Source organism: Pempheris klunzingeri, chromosome 1 (genome assembly GCF_042242105.1).
Source record: "Pempheris klunzingeri isolate RE-2024b chromosome 1, fPemKlu1.hap1, whole genome shotgun sequence".
Lineage (NCBI taxonomy): Eukaryota > Metazoa > Chordata > Actinopteri > Acropomatiformes > Pempheridae > Pempheris > Pempheris klunzingeri.
In genome coordinates, this window is record NC_092012.1 from 7,939,386 (window position 1) to 7,956,146 (window position 16,761).

Below are 16,761 nucleotides of genomic sequence, written 5' to 3' on the forward strand. Positions count from 1 at the left end.
TTATATTAATTGTTTTTCATACTGTTGTGATTAGCTTACAGGCTTGTAAAAGGTGAAGATGCCAAACATATAAGCCAGAAAAGTAATCAGCTATTGTTTTACACCTGAATATGATGGAGTTAAACACATTTCCTATTCAAGTGCATTAACCCGAGGAAAAACAAACCTCGGGACGTCAGTGGCGCCTTAAGAGACAAAACAACACAATGCAAACACAATCTTCTTATTGGACTAGATTTATACACTTGAACTACCTTCCACAGGTTAATGTACAAATTAATACCCAAGAATAAATCTGACGTTAATTAAAGGTTAACTAAGATTAATTATGAAATGTAAATTGTAACTGAACTTAAGATGGCGAGGTGCTTACAGGTTTGGGTCATTCTGCGCCAATTCGTGCAAATGTCAAACTGTTAATGAGGAGACCATCATTTTTCTGTTGACTTTAAGTCACGAGAAGAGTCGAGGACTTGTCCCACAGGTGACCCAAGACTTGTTGTAATATTAATGAAAACACCATCAAGCTTTAAACTCAGTTACCAGTTTATTAGGTACACTATTCGGTCCACGTTGTTAGAATTAACGCAGTGTAATGCAACAGTCCTGCAATGAATCCTACTTTCATGAAGGTGATAATGTTGCTGAAACTGTTTTAAAGTGGTGTTGATTTAACTTTAAGGTTATTTTAGAAGTTGCAGTTTTTTGTGTTGCATTATACTGGAATATTTTACCAGTCTACCCCATTAACATCAATGAGTGTAGACTGAATATCAGAATACGATATTAATTTGATGTTTCTGGTGCTGTCCCGCCACCAACTTCAATCAATTCTGATTAGTCCATGCACACCATTGTGGGACAACACCACACTGAAAAAAACAAAAATACTGAATTGAATTATTTTTAAATGCTTTATATACTTACATCCTTTTCTTCTTTTCTTCTTTAGTTGCAGTCTGACTTCAAAAGATCCAGAAGGGGCTGCACACAAAACATCAAGTTGAAAACCGAGCAGGTTCCCAAAATTTCAGCTGTGAAAAATGAATGTTAGAATAAGTCAGCCAGATGTTCAGTGATGTAGTGTGAATTATTCAGCAATGAATAATGAAGCCGGTGTTCCTTTCAAAATAAAATCACTCTGGACAGAGAAAGACACTTGTTTTTACTCAGTGATGTGTATGAGTTTGTTTTTCTAATGTTAGGTGAACAAGAAAACCCTCAAACAAATTATCATGTTTAAATACTTTTTATTCTATTTGTGCATTATGGTTGGAATATGTGCCAACGCAGATAATTACAGAAAAGGCCATAATCAGACAGTAATATCACAGCACTGATATTTCTGCTGCGTCCCATCACTTAACGCTTTGTGGTTTAGGCAAAAAACAGGGAAATTAACAAAGTAAGAGCCACAAGCCGTGATCTCTGCTGTAAGGATGAAAAGTAAAAATAAAAAAATAAGGGGCATTTCCACTGATACTGCAGATTCATACTTGTGAATCACAATCAATGAGTACACTGCTCAACCACAGCGGTGTGTCAGAGCTTCTGGAGGCGAGAGTCCGTCTGTTCAGAGACATGAAATATTTTTCTTTTTGGTTTCATTCGAGTTGCAAGAATACATAAATATTTGCAGGGTGTTCCTCAGTAGCCAGTGGCCACTACATACTCACCATATTTCATACTCAGTTTTACCAGACTGCTCAGTATTTATAGCTTCAGTTTCATTTAGGGCCAACTTAATGTGAAGTGGATGTCTCACAGAATTTGACTCACCTAAAGTGCCAGATGAATATACTTAACAATATATGTGGTATAATGCAGAATATATATTCTGTTTATTGTGCATATTTTGGAAAATCCATGTTGACGTGTTTCAGTCACGGAATCATCTTCAAATTTTGACTATAACAAAAACAAAAAAATCAGTATGACATAAATTTCTTGCTGAAAATGAATGCAATGCATCTTGCACACATCTTTCCCAAAGTTAAGGTACAAAGTATACAGTATTTATGTACATAAAAGTAAAAAGGCAGTGTGTTATTTTCAGTTTTCTGAGGCAAACAATGACACTAATGACATGTCTATAAAAATCTATTTCATGTAGTTGGGATGATGCATCAAATTCTTTGAGAGATCTTGAGTCAAATTCTGCACTATGAGAAGTTTCGCTTCCACGTCGTAACTCGCTACACTACTCTGACCAATCACACTGCAATAACGAGCGGTTTCCACCGGACTATGGTTCTGTGTCCAAACTCCATCCTACAGACCATAGTGATGCTGAGCAGTATGCAACTTTCAAGGGAAACTGTTATTCTATGCATTTCTGTATTATAGGAAATGGTACAAAACGCATGCAGAGAGACGTTAATTGAACTGTGAAGCCTCCAGCCAATGTAACATTGTTGTTGGGCCACTCGTCACTCTTGAACTTGGAAACAGTAGTTTCCCCTAACCAGCTTTCTGAAAAAAAAGAGCATGGTGGCCTTTGTTTAATTTCTTTTTCTTCAAATAAGACTTTTAAAGATGCTTCTGGAGCTGCCACGCCACGGTCATCTATGTGCTTTCCATGCATTTCTTTGTGGGACAAGAGTTTCCATCAACACCACCAAAATGAAAACAAACTCTGTCATTTAATTTAATTTGCACACCTGAATTTTTTAGTTAACTACATTTTGTTTGCGAACTACACACTCAAAATTAGTATGTAGTATGGAGCTGGGACACAGCTTCAGATTTCCTCACACACAGTGTTTCCTCCATGTCCTGGCCAGACTGGGGTCGCCTCTATAGGAAAGTAAACATGCTAAATAAACAGCCCACTCTGGACAGAAGATATTTGATCAAAATGATAAAAAAAAAGCCACTGTGACCCACTACTCATGTAAAAATATGACACATCTTGATGAATTTCCAAATAGTGACGTGATGGAGCTTGGTTTGATTGTTCTTAAAACAACAAATGGTTTCTCTGTTTACGGATGATTTAAAGTCAAAGGCCAGTGATTAAAACCTGCCCTCCACGTGTCTCTTTGTCGTTAAAGAGGACAAAAGCAAATCAAAAGTCTCATGCATAATAAACTGGGGCTTTATGTATTTTCAGTTGCAATGATGTACTACCTTTACATTCGTTTCCAGCCTTGCTCACACTGTACACATCATGCGGTTGGCTGTCTTTACCGTGCCTTTGTGGAACTAAAGGCATCTAATTGCACTTGAGCACTGCAGACTTCAACAACTGCACATAGAAACCTTGTCAAAGCTGTTCATTTTCAATTAAACTATTACGTTTGCCTCAGTGATGACAAATCCATATAATTCACCATTTGGGTCATCAGTGGTCTTTGGTGTTAAGTGCATTGCATTCATGCTTTCCTTATGCAGTACTGTATATCGACCGATCTCATTAGGCAATGCAATAAAAAAAAAGAATAATTCTATTTAGTACATGACATATCTTAGTAAAGTACTCACTGGCGGAAAAGTGGATATAGAAATAACTTAAAATGAAAAAAACCTTGGTTTATGAGGGCAAGAAGAGTTATGGGTTCTTTTTCTAAGAAACAAATAGCTGCTGAAGGAAAGTGGAGCCCTGCTTCAGCACAATTTCCTCTCTAACAGTTCGTTCAGTGGCATTCAACGTCAGGCATGTCTGTGCAAACGGAAATAAAAAGATGTGCAATCGAGTTCAAAACTAGTTTAAATGGAAAGAAACCCTGGTTCCTCCCGATGAGTTCAAACAATACATTGTTTGGTCAGTAAGCTTGAGAAGCAAGAAGAGACGCATGTCAATATGTCATTCCACTGCAGAGCTGCTTCAGACTCATTGATACGATACTGCAGGCTTGTTGTTCTCTTATACACCCCTTGAAGACAGCGACAGAGCTTTGTATCCAGTTAGCACCTTAACCCTCGCAAGATTAGGGAATAACTGGATATAAATGTTCGAGGCCAGGTATTAAAAAACAGGTACTTTTAAGAGGGAGGGGTGGGGGGGGTTGCTATTACAGTGACAACCTATGTTTGCTGAGGTAATAAATTACACCACTGGAAAAACAGGCACACACATGGGCAGTTACTCACAGGCAAAAACCTTAACATTCACTAGAGGGCTTTCAACAATAAAGCACAAGATGGTTATTTGAGATACCATCCAAGACACAGAGCACAACTCCGCTGGCATTTTGCAGTCTTATGCTATGAAGTTGTTTATTGTCACTGATCCTTTAAATCAGGACCGTTTATCTCCGTTCACCAGACTGTGATGTTCACTGCATTTCTGTATATTCCCGTGAAACGAGGTGATGAAGCTGCGGATGGAGACCAAAGCTGGAAAGAAGGTGCAGATCTGCACTTTTTTGGCTGCAGAGATTCAGATGCGAAGTTCAAACGGTGTGAGCTCCTCAACGTCACGGCGCACGACACATAAATACTTTATGTGAGAATTACTCACATAATGTATTTAACATCTAGTGATTTTTGTCCATGCACATAAAGTCAGACGTGCAGTGCGTATGGACATACTTGACCCTGACAAGTGTTCAAGGTTTGGGATCAAACGTCCTGGTCCATCATGGGCGGACAGCCGCAGGACGTCAGACGTGTCCCTGAGCCTGCTGAGCTCGTCTCTCCTCCAGACAACGACAAACCCACATGGACACCACCTCTGTGTTACCGTCGTTGTACTGCATGATGAAGGAATGATCCTGAAAAATAAAGAGAAAGACAGAAGTGTTAAATCGTTTTTATTTGGAAAAAACTGACCAATCTAAGTTTGGGTTTATCTTCTTTCATATAGAAAAATTTACAAACTTAGTACATTTAAGGTTTTTTTTTTTAAACAAACAATTCATGAATCTAAAAATGGGACTGACAATTCAAATTAGGTTTTAGTAATAAATAAATTCAGACTTTTTTTAATGAATTTTTTACTTTAAGTGCATTGAGAAACCAATTTAGAAACACTACTGAAAATTTTCTTCTTTTTGAATTTTTGGATTCAATCGCAAATTGTGCAGGAAAGAATCTAACTTTTGAATTTCTTTTTTGAAACAGCTTCTGTTTGCAGTTAAATTGTATGTCTCAGTTTCCATATTTTTGCACTTGAATAGCTGCTGTCACTAATCCTCCTCTGTACGTAAGACCTTCAGAATAATTGCCATCAAAGGCAAAAACAGACTAAAGTGGCCGTAAAAACACAAGTAATAAGCTTTCTCATAAAAGCAGAAAAAATTATATTCCAACAGTTATCAAAAATAGCTGCAATATTATTTTTATTATCAAACAGATTGGAGCCACAAACATTATTGCAGCTTTATGTGAAGCTTATGGTTCAGTTCCACTTGTATGTTAATCCAAATCACGATTCACGAAATAATAATAAAATACATTAAACTCAACATGGACATCAATAAATCCTCTTAAAAATTTATGTCCAACAGATTTCTTTTTAAATGCAAAACTTTTAAATAATGGCTTGAAAGGGAATTTTTAAGAAATATCTTTGACGTTTAATGATCAACATGAATCATCACGTTGTAAAATGGGCTCTGTAGTAAAAAGTAGCAGTGGCAGTAACACAAACCATCTTTGTCAAACATTTAAAAACAACTGAAGAAATGCTTTTCAATATATTTCTATTATGGATTTTCACCAAGGAATATAGTTTTAATCTGGACTGATTTTCATCAACAGTGCTGATATATATGAGCTCCTGAAAACCAACCAACACTCGATCGGTCTCTGTTGATTGGTGGCTCATCCAGTCTGTTAAACGCTGGCGGTTTTCACTTGTTACTGCTGCACGACTGAACAGTGACGTTACATGTGATGTCTCAATGACAACGGCCCCAATCACCAGCCTCATCTGGGGGTCTTTCCAGACCAGAGCCGGGGGGGGGTCAGAGGTCGCAGAGGGGTCAGAGGTAAGAGGCGAGGAGATTGTAAATGAGACACTTCAACTGAGGCTGACCATGAATTTTATTTGTGGTGTCTCGATGTCCAATTAGATAAACAACGTTGTTGCCGGCCCCGTCCAAATGAACTTGTCAACACTGATTTCAACGATATCTGTCCTTAACAACGAGAGACTGGCACAGCTGACAGGAGGTCAGTTCTAACGCTCCTTACGCTGAGCGGACTCTGTGCATTTTTAAATTAATCTTGAACATTGTTTTATGGTTTACTTGGTCTTTCAGCACAGCAACAACCTGCAACTTTTATGCTCACACTGTACTGTACTGTTATGAGAGCATTTTTTCCACTGTCCCACTCTGTCATCTAAAAAAAAAAAAGCTTAAGGAATCCTTATTACAAATGTTTATGTCATGCGTTTATGTGAAAAAAATGTGACATTCTTTGACAAACCCTCCATACAAGTGCAGAAGTAAAAAGGCTAATGAATTACCATGTTTCAACCATTGATACACACCTGGATGTGTCTTGTGACATTTCAGACTTGGGTATGCTGCTTCTACTTAATTTGCCATTATAATTGAAATGTTTTTCATTTCTCAATTTCATTTTACATCACCCATTTCGGCTTGTATTGACTATGGTATTTCACTGTCTACACTCCCTTGTACATTCTCTTATGAAGCGGAGCAAGTTTAAGGTCATTGAGCGACAGTAGAGGGCAGAGTGTGTTCGTTGTGGGGTAGCAACGAGATTCTTTTTCTAAGTGATTTTAAGTGTGAAATTCAATAAAATGAATTGTAAAAAAAGAAAGTTTTTTTAAATTGTCAAATATTAGTCTTGGTCACAGCATAATGTTCAAAGTGGAACAATACTGTATCCCACTGTAACAACGAGATTACTGGTTTGACTCAGGTTTGATGCAGAAAGTGATCTCAAAGTGAGTGGTGGTGTTGTCAGCTGTTTTTTCTGGGATGCTGCAACGTTAAATACCCCCCAGCAACACCCAAACTAGTGCAGACGATGCAGGATTAGTTACAAAGTAGGACAGACTGGTAGTGACGGTCCACTTTCTCCCTCCTGGGATCTCTCTTGTCTATTTGTGGTTACACTGTAAAAATATGTTAAACTGAAGAGTACAGTAGATAAAAATAAAGTCACATGAAGGGTGAATACATTTGTTTGGCTAGGATTCTCTCTTTGCCCTTTCTTTGTTACTTTTGACTGCACACATTCAACCACCACATCTTTAGTCTGGTGTAGTTTTGTATTTAAAAGGAAAACGATTACGCACTCCTACGTGTTCTAATCCTGCACAAACTGTAGAGATGTGAAGGACTGGGGGGAGCCCCATCAATCCTGTTGTCCTTCTAATGGGCAGCTGGGGTTAACACAGTCTGAGGTTAATTACTCTCATATCAGTATGAGAGCGTGTGTGTGTGTGTGTGTATCACTATGAGACGGGTGGAGTGGACGCTCCTGGGTGCCCCTATGTGCTGAATACCCATCTCATCAATCATTCTTCCTTGCCTCAGTACAGAGGGAGCGATACAGAAATAAAGAAGGAAGTCCTGGGTGATGTTTTTAAAATCCACCTCTGCTCCAGAAATTAACCCTGACAGGCCAGAGACATCTGCTGGAATCTGACCTGGATGAAGGTGTGTGGCTCGTCATACCACGCTCACATGCACCACACATGCACACGTGCTAAAATTCTGCAGGAGCCCGACATTAACTTGGGCAAAACACACACACACACATTTGATCTTTCTCTGTCTGTATCCTTCCATCCCTCCATTGGTATCTGACTGTGAATTACATTCTGAATTGAAGAAACAGAGAAAGCTAGAGAATGCAAACAAGCTAAGATAGCAGGAAAGGCAGAAAAGTGAAACTTGATGAAGTTCGACTACATTTACTAGATGGTGAAATTTGATGGAAATCTCCAGAACAGAACAGCCACAAAAAAGAAGTTGTGTTGAGATTGTTTAGTCACTTTTTCTACGGGGATGAATGAACTTTCAATCTAAACTTTTAAGACAACATGTATGAGAAGTTGACAAAAAATTCCTTGCTGTGCTCAGGAAAGTGGAAATTTAAGAATCTACAATTCCATGACAACTGGACAGACTCCATCTGGCTGCGTTATGACCAAAAGCTCCAGAATAGCTACTAAATGGGCCTTGTTGTGACATTGTTTAGTCAAAGTTAAATTCAATTCTTCTTGGTCCTCATTTTATTGATGACCAATATTGATTTATTGGTTACTGAATAAATTAAAAATAGCGACAGATAAAACTCTCAGCAGGATATGAGGTGGTGAACACACTCAGATTTTATGCAACATTCACTGCTGTAATTGTATATAGTGGCACAATCGGCAACATATGACAAATATCAAGCCCGTCCACGAACGTTAGGGTGCTGATCTTCACACAGCACATGGCGTCATGCAGATGCAGATGCTCTGCTGCATATCTCCTTAGTAACGGGTGGTTATTTGAGTTACTGTTGCCTTTCTATCTCCTCTGACCTCTGAGAACTGCCCCTCGCTTGATCTCACTTGAGATGGTAGTCTATGAAAATCCCAGAAGATGAGCTCAAATAGGCTTGTCTCGCACGAACAACGATGCCACGCTCAATGTCACTTAAATCTGACGCTCGGCTTGAACTTCAGCAGGTCATCTTGACCACATCTATGTGCCTAAATGTGTTGAGTTGTGGCCACATGATTGGCTGATTAGACATTTGCATTCACGAGCAGGTGTACCTAATAAAATGGCCGATAAGTGTGTATTTTATTTATTGGTTTTTAGTTTTAACAAGGAGACACTATCAAGTACTTCAACAGAAAAACTTTTAAAAAATCCAAAAAGATGAACAACTTTTTGTACTTTTTTCCTAATTTGTTGACCTTCATATGATCCCACAGGTTTCTCTTGCGACTCAAAATCCATCATACAAGACCCCCAGGTTTGGAAAAACTGCTTTAGACTGCAGACTCATCATCGTATTAAGACGTAAGCTGACTTAAGAGTCTTGCTTTTATGCCGACACATCTAGGTGCAAACACACCTCTGTATTGAGTACATTAGGAATACATCCTATGTCTGTCACAGAAGCATGCATGCAATATCACAGAATAATTAATTTACCTGCAACTTAAATTAAGTAAGAAACCTGTAAGGGAAGAGTTATAAATACAGAGTGAATAACCACTCCTTAGTTAGGTCATTGAAGGTGTTCTGGCTCTCTGCTGTAGCAGAGTGTGGACGGAGGTGAGATGGGGGAAGGACTCATTTAAGAGTAACATTAATCACCGTCTGGCCACATCAAAATGGGATAATCACCTGCAACTACTCTACTCAAATAGAAATGGCCTAAACCCAGGGGAAATTCTACCTAACTCTTTAATTGTTTGAAGCCTTTGAAGGGTCTGTTTAATCTAAAATTAATTTATGCGATTTTAAATAACTCTATGTATGATTAATACGCTCAGAAGAAATTAAAAGGAGTTTGAGGCAATTATAACACAAGACTGGTCATCACCTCATTAGAATAGAGTTGGAGGAGACATGGTGTGTTTGTCAGTGTGTGCATGTGAGACAGAGAGAAGGGTGAAGAGGTAGATAGAATAACTAGGTCTTTACAGATTTGCATGCTAATCACCAGCTCCCTCTGGAAACTGGCTGGCTTTGGTTGGTGCGTGTAAGAGTGAACAACACGTGTGTGTACTTTAGTGGATCTTAGTGCACAGGGAATGTAAAGAAACTTCTCTAAGGAGTGTTACAGCTTCCCCTCCAAACTTAATGATCCAAGCACCTAATGCTACTTTCAAACCTATCTGCTGCTTTCAAAACTGTTTGTATAGTGAGGCAGCACTTTCAACAGATATCTGCCTACCAATGGGCCGCACCACTAAATGTGAGCCACCGAAATGGAAAGAAGTAGAAGACAGTAAAACAGGAGAGCCACGACTAAAAGCGCCATCATTCCCATGCCCCAGTTTAGTTCCCAACCAAGTATACAAAAGAGCTAAATGCCCACTACAGCAGCAGCCAGGATTCACTCTCAAAGCTGGGGAGCTTCTGGCCCCCAGCGTCTGGCAGATCAAATCAGAAGTCTGTTTGACAAATGTGGCCCAAAGACCATAGCATATGTGGATTTTGTCTTTGTAAACTGGAATAAAAATGGATGAAGTAACAAGAAAAGGAAAAGTAACAAGAAATTATTAACTGTTGTCAGAGCTTGATTCCAAGGCACCTTATGGGAAAACAATCTATTGCTGTCTAACCATCATTTGACTGATAAACTGTAACCTGAACAACTTGGTTTGGTTTTGGCTCTGGTTTATGTGTAATTTTGAGTGCGGTGATCTAGCAGTTGTGCAGCAGTGCCATACTGGAGCCTCAGTATGTGTGAATGGAGTTTATGTCAATGAAGACCCAAGGGTGAAAAGTGAAAACATCTGGTAGCGAAAGTGCTGACAGAAAAGTTTAGGAAGGAGACACCAGTGATTTGGCACAAGTCTGAAAAGAGACCACAGGAACCATGAAGAGGGACACTGATACAAAAGCAGACATGTGAAAATCCTTTTTGCACATATGTGGAAACATTTCTCATACAACACACCATCCAGGTAAAACCATACAGATTATTAGATGTGTAATAGTCAATGCACTCATACACTTAATATGATTTTTTTATGCCCAGAAATTTCACATCTTTAAAAGTATAAAGACTTCTCATCTCCTCTTCAGCAGTACGACACAATAAACAGCCTTGGAAACCAAGAAGGCCCATAAACTGGAAAGAAGGCTAAATTAGTGATGCGCAATGCAGCATTTTCTTAATCCAAAATAAATATTCTGAGAACGTCTGCTATATTCTAGGGATGTCCAGGACAATGTGTGACACCTTGTGGTCTTCAGTGTGCTGCTTCTACCTATCTGTCTCAACAACCGGGCCTAACAAAATCAGTCAACAACAAACAAACACAAAACTACAGAAACCACAAGCATTTCACTGTTTTTGTAAAACAACATCTAAAACTATAGTTAAAAAGAGACAATTTAGTCCTCATCGTAAGTTGACATATTCATTTTGTCTAATATGATGAATGAATAAAAATGAATGGAATTAATAAATGAAGGTGCCATCTAATAAAACTGTGTGGATGGTAAAGATCAGTGGTTACTGTGTTTACATTGTTTATGTCAGATATGGTATGGTTTAATATTAACTAGTCTGGAGTTTCTTTGTTTTAATAACAAACATCCAGTTTTTGATACTGTCATAGGAAGAGGTCAGAACTTGATGCTACTCACCCTTTATTCGTGTGTGTGTGTGTGTGTGTGTGTGTGTGTGTGTGTGTGTGTGTATGTGTGTGTGTGCGTGGTGTAAGCCGAAAACTAGATTTGGGGACAGTCAGAGACGGAGGGGGGTGTTCCTTTGTGAAAAACCAAGGGGCTCATCTGGTGTCTCCGGGGTTGAAAGGGGGCTACAGAATTTGTGTGTGTGTGTGTGTGTGTGTGTGCCCATGAATAGAAAAGCAGAATAGAACGGTTGCATTGACAAGGGTGCTAAAAGGCTGTGTGAAGGCTGCTGGCTGGGGAACGGGGGACAACAAGGGGGAGGGGGGAGAGGGAGAAATGAAATGTCCATCAAATTACAATCAAAGAATATAAGGGTGTGGGATCATGACTTGTTTTTTCCCCCTCTCATACACACAAAACAACACATACAAAAACATGCACACAGATACACAAAATAATGTTACTTGTACTGGGTTCTACAAATGAACTAATATGAGGCTAAATGAAATGGATCACAAACACTATATTTTCTGTCTTTCTTGCCCTAAAGCTTTATAAATAAGCCAATGGCTGCTGCACACTAACCAGGCCTAAAGAACCAAAAACAAGAAACCTCAGACAGGACAGGTCATCAGCAAGTACCTGCAGCTAACGTCCTGGGAGCGGGCCAATGGAAAGTCTCCTCAACTAACCAACGTCATTAGCTTATGATGACAGGATAGGGTGTCCACAATGAAAGATGCATTAGTATAAGGAGAGAAAAACACACTCACTTTCCTCTCTGACGGCTCATCATGTAATTCTTTACAAATGAAGCAACTTGGAAGACAAGGATGGGAAAGAATGAAGATCTCTTACTGATATAAATGCAGTATTAAGCTCAGTACAGCCAGGCAGAGCTCAGTTAGGTATTTCTTCTTGACAAAGTAGCGTCCAACAAAATGACAAATGGGTTATGAGTCATGGTGTGAACGATCTGGGCTCACATCAACTCAAAGTTTCCTTTGGTATTAAAGCTTTTTGGTTAGGCTATAAACTATCACACAGTTTATGCCACTATAAACTCACAGGGCGCACAGTTATGCAGTTTTCTGCTGTTTAACATGCACAGAAACATGGCAGTTTGCCAACAAAGGCAGTAAAGAAAAAGAAAGCCAGTTAAAATATCTGTAAACAAAAAACTAAAATCTCCAAAAAGGAAAATGTGGATGTTTTACTAGAGAGGAAATGCGTTGCAAACATTCATCAAGCCTCAGGGACACACAAAATGTGTTTTGGTGAGTGAACACTGAATGTCAACATAACTTTTGTGTGTTTACAAGAAAACTCCACAGGGAACCTTTAATATACAACGGGTATGAAACTGGCTTGATTTTAGATACATTAGAGAACCAACATGGCTGTTTTTCTGGAGGTTAGAGCAGCAATTCAAAAGTACAAATTAACAAGTGCTTTATGAAGTTTTCTAAGGTTAACCTTCACATTCCTCTGTTGGAGAGTAAAGAACTACAGAGAAAATTATATAATTTATGTCAGAGAAAACTATGTCATTCTTCATGATAGCAAAGTGCAAATCCATGTACCTTTTCTGTTACCACTATTCTGTCTCCCTTTATTCATGCTGGGCACATAGCGTTAAGTGAAAAAGGGTTTTCCTTTCACTGTGCACATTTGTCTGATATATGACAAAAGCGTTGAACTGAATAGTGTAAGATATTAATAGTATGAGCAAAGCATCCGGTACAAGTAGTTATAGCACACTGTTTAAAGCTTCAGGGACAGAAGCCATCAAGAGCAGGCATGCAATCAAACAGCAGCCCTTTGAAGAACGTCTAATAGGATAAAGTCCCTGTGAAAATAACATCAATAAAAGCTAAACCAGTGATTAGAGAATCCACATGCTGAAACCTGATGAACAAACCAGAGCTACTCTGTGAGTGTGTATGGTCATAAAACAGCATTATTTGCTCAGTGTCTACACTATTGTGTGATTTCCCGCATTACCATCCAGGAGAAATGAGTTGCAGAGATAAAAACCGAGAGCAAATGGTAGCACTTGCTGTACAGGAGAGGGAGAGGAGAAAAGGGGAGCTGTGGCTAGGTGCATTATCATACAGATAGAATAGGTAAAGAGTTTTAATGTACTCAGGAGGCTGGGGGAATGGGGAGGCAGAGGGAGAGGTGGGGAGGAAAGACAATCAGCAGGCTGGTGCCACAAAGGCAGGCATCCATGACCTTATATCTCACTTCATCTTGGGCAGAGGAAGAAATGAAAGGCCTACAGCAGGACAAAAATGTAGGTAAAGGTAAAACGACAGGGGCGGGGAGAAAATGGGGGTAGAAAATAAAGAGAAAGGAGTGAAAATTTGAAGAAGAGCACAGGGATCCCAAAGTGGGCCAGAGTAGGACTGTGTAGGAGGGGGGGGGAAAGGAAACACTGACAGGAGAGTGAGCTACAATGACCTGAAGCATTTGAAAACCAGAAGGGAAAGTAGAGTAAGTTTGAGGGAGGAAGCGAAGTACAACGATGAAGTCAAGCCAAGTTATGGTCCCGAAGAAAAATCAGCAAGAATGCATGTGTGTCCTGTATGATAGTAAATAAAATGGGTACGCCCTCCTAAAAACATCGCTCCATAAAGCCACTATACTGGGGGATAAACTGCATATTGTTCACTGGAGGTCTAACATTGTCTGATGAATACTGGCAAATGACATTCGGTGTAACTCTTGTCCTCATTAAGAGCTCATTATTGTTTAGTCTAGTCAAGTATTCATATTCTTTCTCATGATATGAATGCAAAAACAGTCAAGAAGATGTGTGAATTGGAGAAAACAGTATGTAGAACTGGTTTTTCAATCAAATAATAACAGCATCCTGTCCCCTAGAGCAATTATATAGTTGGATATAGAAGTAGTAATAATAATGGAGTCACAGGTGTCACTCAACAAAAACAATAGAAGTTGTGTTCAAAGTAGTGCACCACAAACACAACGAGCCGAACTCCCCCGCCCCCCAAAAGGAGCAGTGCGTGGTCTCTCCCTCAAGAGAAACACTTCTGTCTGGAGGCAAGAAATCCCAATGAGTCTAGACAACATTTCCCTTTACTCCTCCTTTCTGGTGTGAGACTGAGAACATACAATCTGTTAGCAGCTCTGCATTTACACCCTCCAGCCCTCCGTCCCCACAACTCAAACCTTCACTCCTCCTCTCTCTGCGGACCTAACTGTTGCTGTCCTTGGTCCTAACACAGAAACCAGAGCGTGTTGCGACTCTTAAAAGGCAGTTTGTGCAAACTGCCGTTTGCCAACGCCAAAAGAAAGGAAATCATCAAGTGCACACAGGGAGAGAGGCACACGGCTTGGCTTCTATACCACTCAGACAACCTCATCGGTAAAACTCTACTGTACCAGAGTGACAAAGCACAGTGGCTTTGGAATACAAATATTAATTAACTTAATAGGCCTGTTAGTACAATGACAAAACCAAATCACAGCAACCTTATTCTAAGCCAGCAAGTCTAAACCAGTGAGAATCAACATTATCAAACTTCTTTATAGAAACTTCAACACACACACGTATTAAGCCAGTTACAGATGGTATAACAGACACATTGCCATCGAGTTTTAGACTATGTTTTGCTTTTGTTAATACCTAGTTATAATTTTATCCTTATTAATAGCATCTTTTATGTTGTCCTAAAGCTATTAAACAGAACAAACTTAGGGCTTCAGCTCCTCATATTTTAGAATTCTGACCATTAGAAATGTCAATATTTCAGAGAGGACATATAGATTAATCCTGCCAAAGGCTGTTTAATGACAAAATAGTAACTATGCATGTAAATGACCAAAAGGGAAAGGTAATGTATTATGAATTGTAAAACAAGCCTAGTGGTTTAAATCATGAATAAAAAGAAAACTGCCTCTAATTTACAGATGAAACACGAGGTCACGTTAGTGACGGTAAACTTTTATACATGTACAAAGACAGGCAGACACACACACACACACACACACTTAGAAATAATTTCCTTTTGTCACTTGCTCCAATTTTCATTAGGCTATAAAACTTAATTTTTGTAAACTAGAATTATTTGACTCTGGTACAACAGCTAGGCCTGGTTCATTCAGGTTCACTCCAATGCAGTGAATTGAACAAATTATCGCTGAAGTAGGTTTCAATCCTACCTCAAGGTTTCTCACTGACCTCTCTCTGACATCTTTCATTGGTAGCAAAAAGTTCATTACTGTTGTTTCCACACAGCAATGCCAACTTCAAGGGTCCTTGACCTAAAACACCTCAATCATTGCGAAAAATACAATTGTATACTCCAAAAACTACAGAGATAATAAAATTATGTTTAATTGAATTTTTATTGGAATGCATGAATATGATCACCCTGTATACACAGTTATTCAAAGTTATAGTTTGTGGTCCTTGGAACTGTTTAATGGAAGGCTTGGTTTAACTTACCATGAGGTTATTAGGGGCAGGTCTCTCTTTGGGTTGCCGCCGCATACTGAAAAAAGAGATACAACCAGTCTATATCCAGCCACTATTCAAACTGTGTTTGTGTGCAAGAAATGTTTTTGTTCCAACTTTCATTTCAACGGCATAATTCTAATCTTTAAATGAATACTCAAGAGGAGACTTGAAACAAAACCTTTCATGCCACATCAACCGAAAGAGAAGGCTTGATAGACAAACACTATAGCCTAACAACACAGCACGTTTATTTCAATTAGAATCATTTAATTAATATTTCTTGTTACTAAGAGCACATTAAAAAAAAAATGTCAAAACGACCTACAATGGAGACTTTGAAGAATTAGTGCAGGGGTCTGTCTGCAGTTAGTCAGTCACATAACTGGTTTATGTATCACAATGAATGGGCCATGATCCTCTGAGAATAGCCTGTCTACACTAATGCAGGGCAGGGAACCAGTATCTCAGTCTGTCCTGAGAGAGGTGCCCTGTTTGAGTAAATAAAGCAGGCACGGGGGATAAACAACAGACGGTATAGCCAGCTAGTGCGTGCTGCACACACACACTGTGTGCTTGTGGTTTGGGTGTGTACGTAGATGTTTGTGCAACTGTAAAGGTTACAAGAGGCTAATGAATCAGAGGCAAATGCAGGGCAAACATTGTCCTTATCCCGTTGCATTAGATAAATCAATCATTCCTAATAAAGACAGCTTTTTATTCAGTGCTGAAGCACTGACAATCATTGTTAAAACTATTACAACCACAATGCATTAACACACAGGCAAATACACTTTAATCCCATTATACCTTTGATTCATCTACAATAATTTGCTCCATCTATGTTAAATGCAGCTTGTGGTCTTTGTGATTGTTCAGTCTGGCTCTGTGGGGCTCAGATGGTTGACTGTGCCAAACATATTAAGCTAGGACAAACTAGAACCACAAACATGCACTACATAGACAACAGCTGTTGAAAACAGAGAAATTCCATTTAAAATCGGAGGGTGTTAATTAAAATAATTTCTGTATCTCTCTAGA

At 39.1% G+C, this 16,761-nt stretch overlaps 1 protein-coding gene across 1 annotated transcript in view; it reads right to left on the bottom strand.

Annotated features, from left to right (window-relative positions):
• Positions 1-1,239: 1,239 nt before the first annotated feature.
• The window catches only part of map2k5 (mitogen-activated protein kinase kinase 5), a 57,636-nt gene continuing 42,114 nt past the window's right edge, over positions 1,240-16,761 (bottom strand). The window contains exons 21-22 of the mRNA XM_070832819.1: positions 15,712-15,757; positions 1,240-4,715 (exon numbers count right to left, since the gene is read on the bottom strand). Of these exons, the coding sequence (XP_070688920.1) occupies positions 4,605-4,715; positions 15,712-15,757 (157 nt within the window). The 3' untranslated portion in view covers positions 1,240-4,604. The remainder of the gene's footprint in view (positions 4,716-15,711; positions 15,758-16,761) is intronic.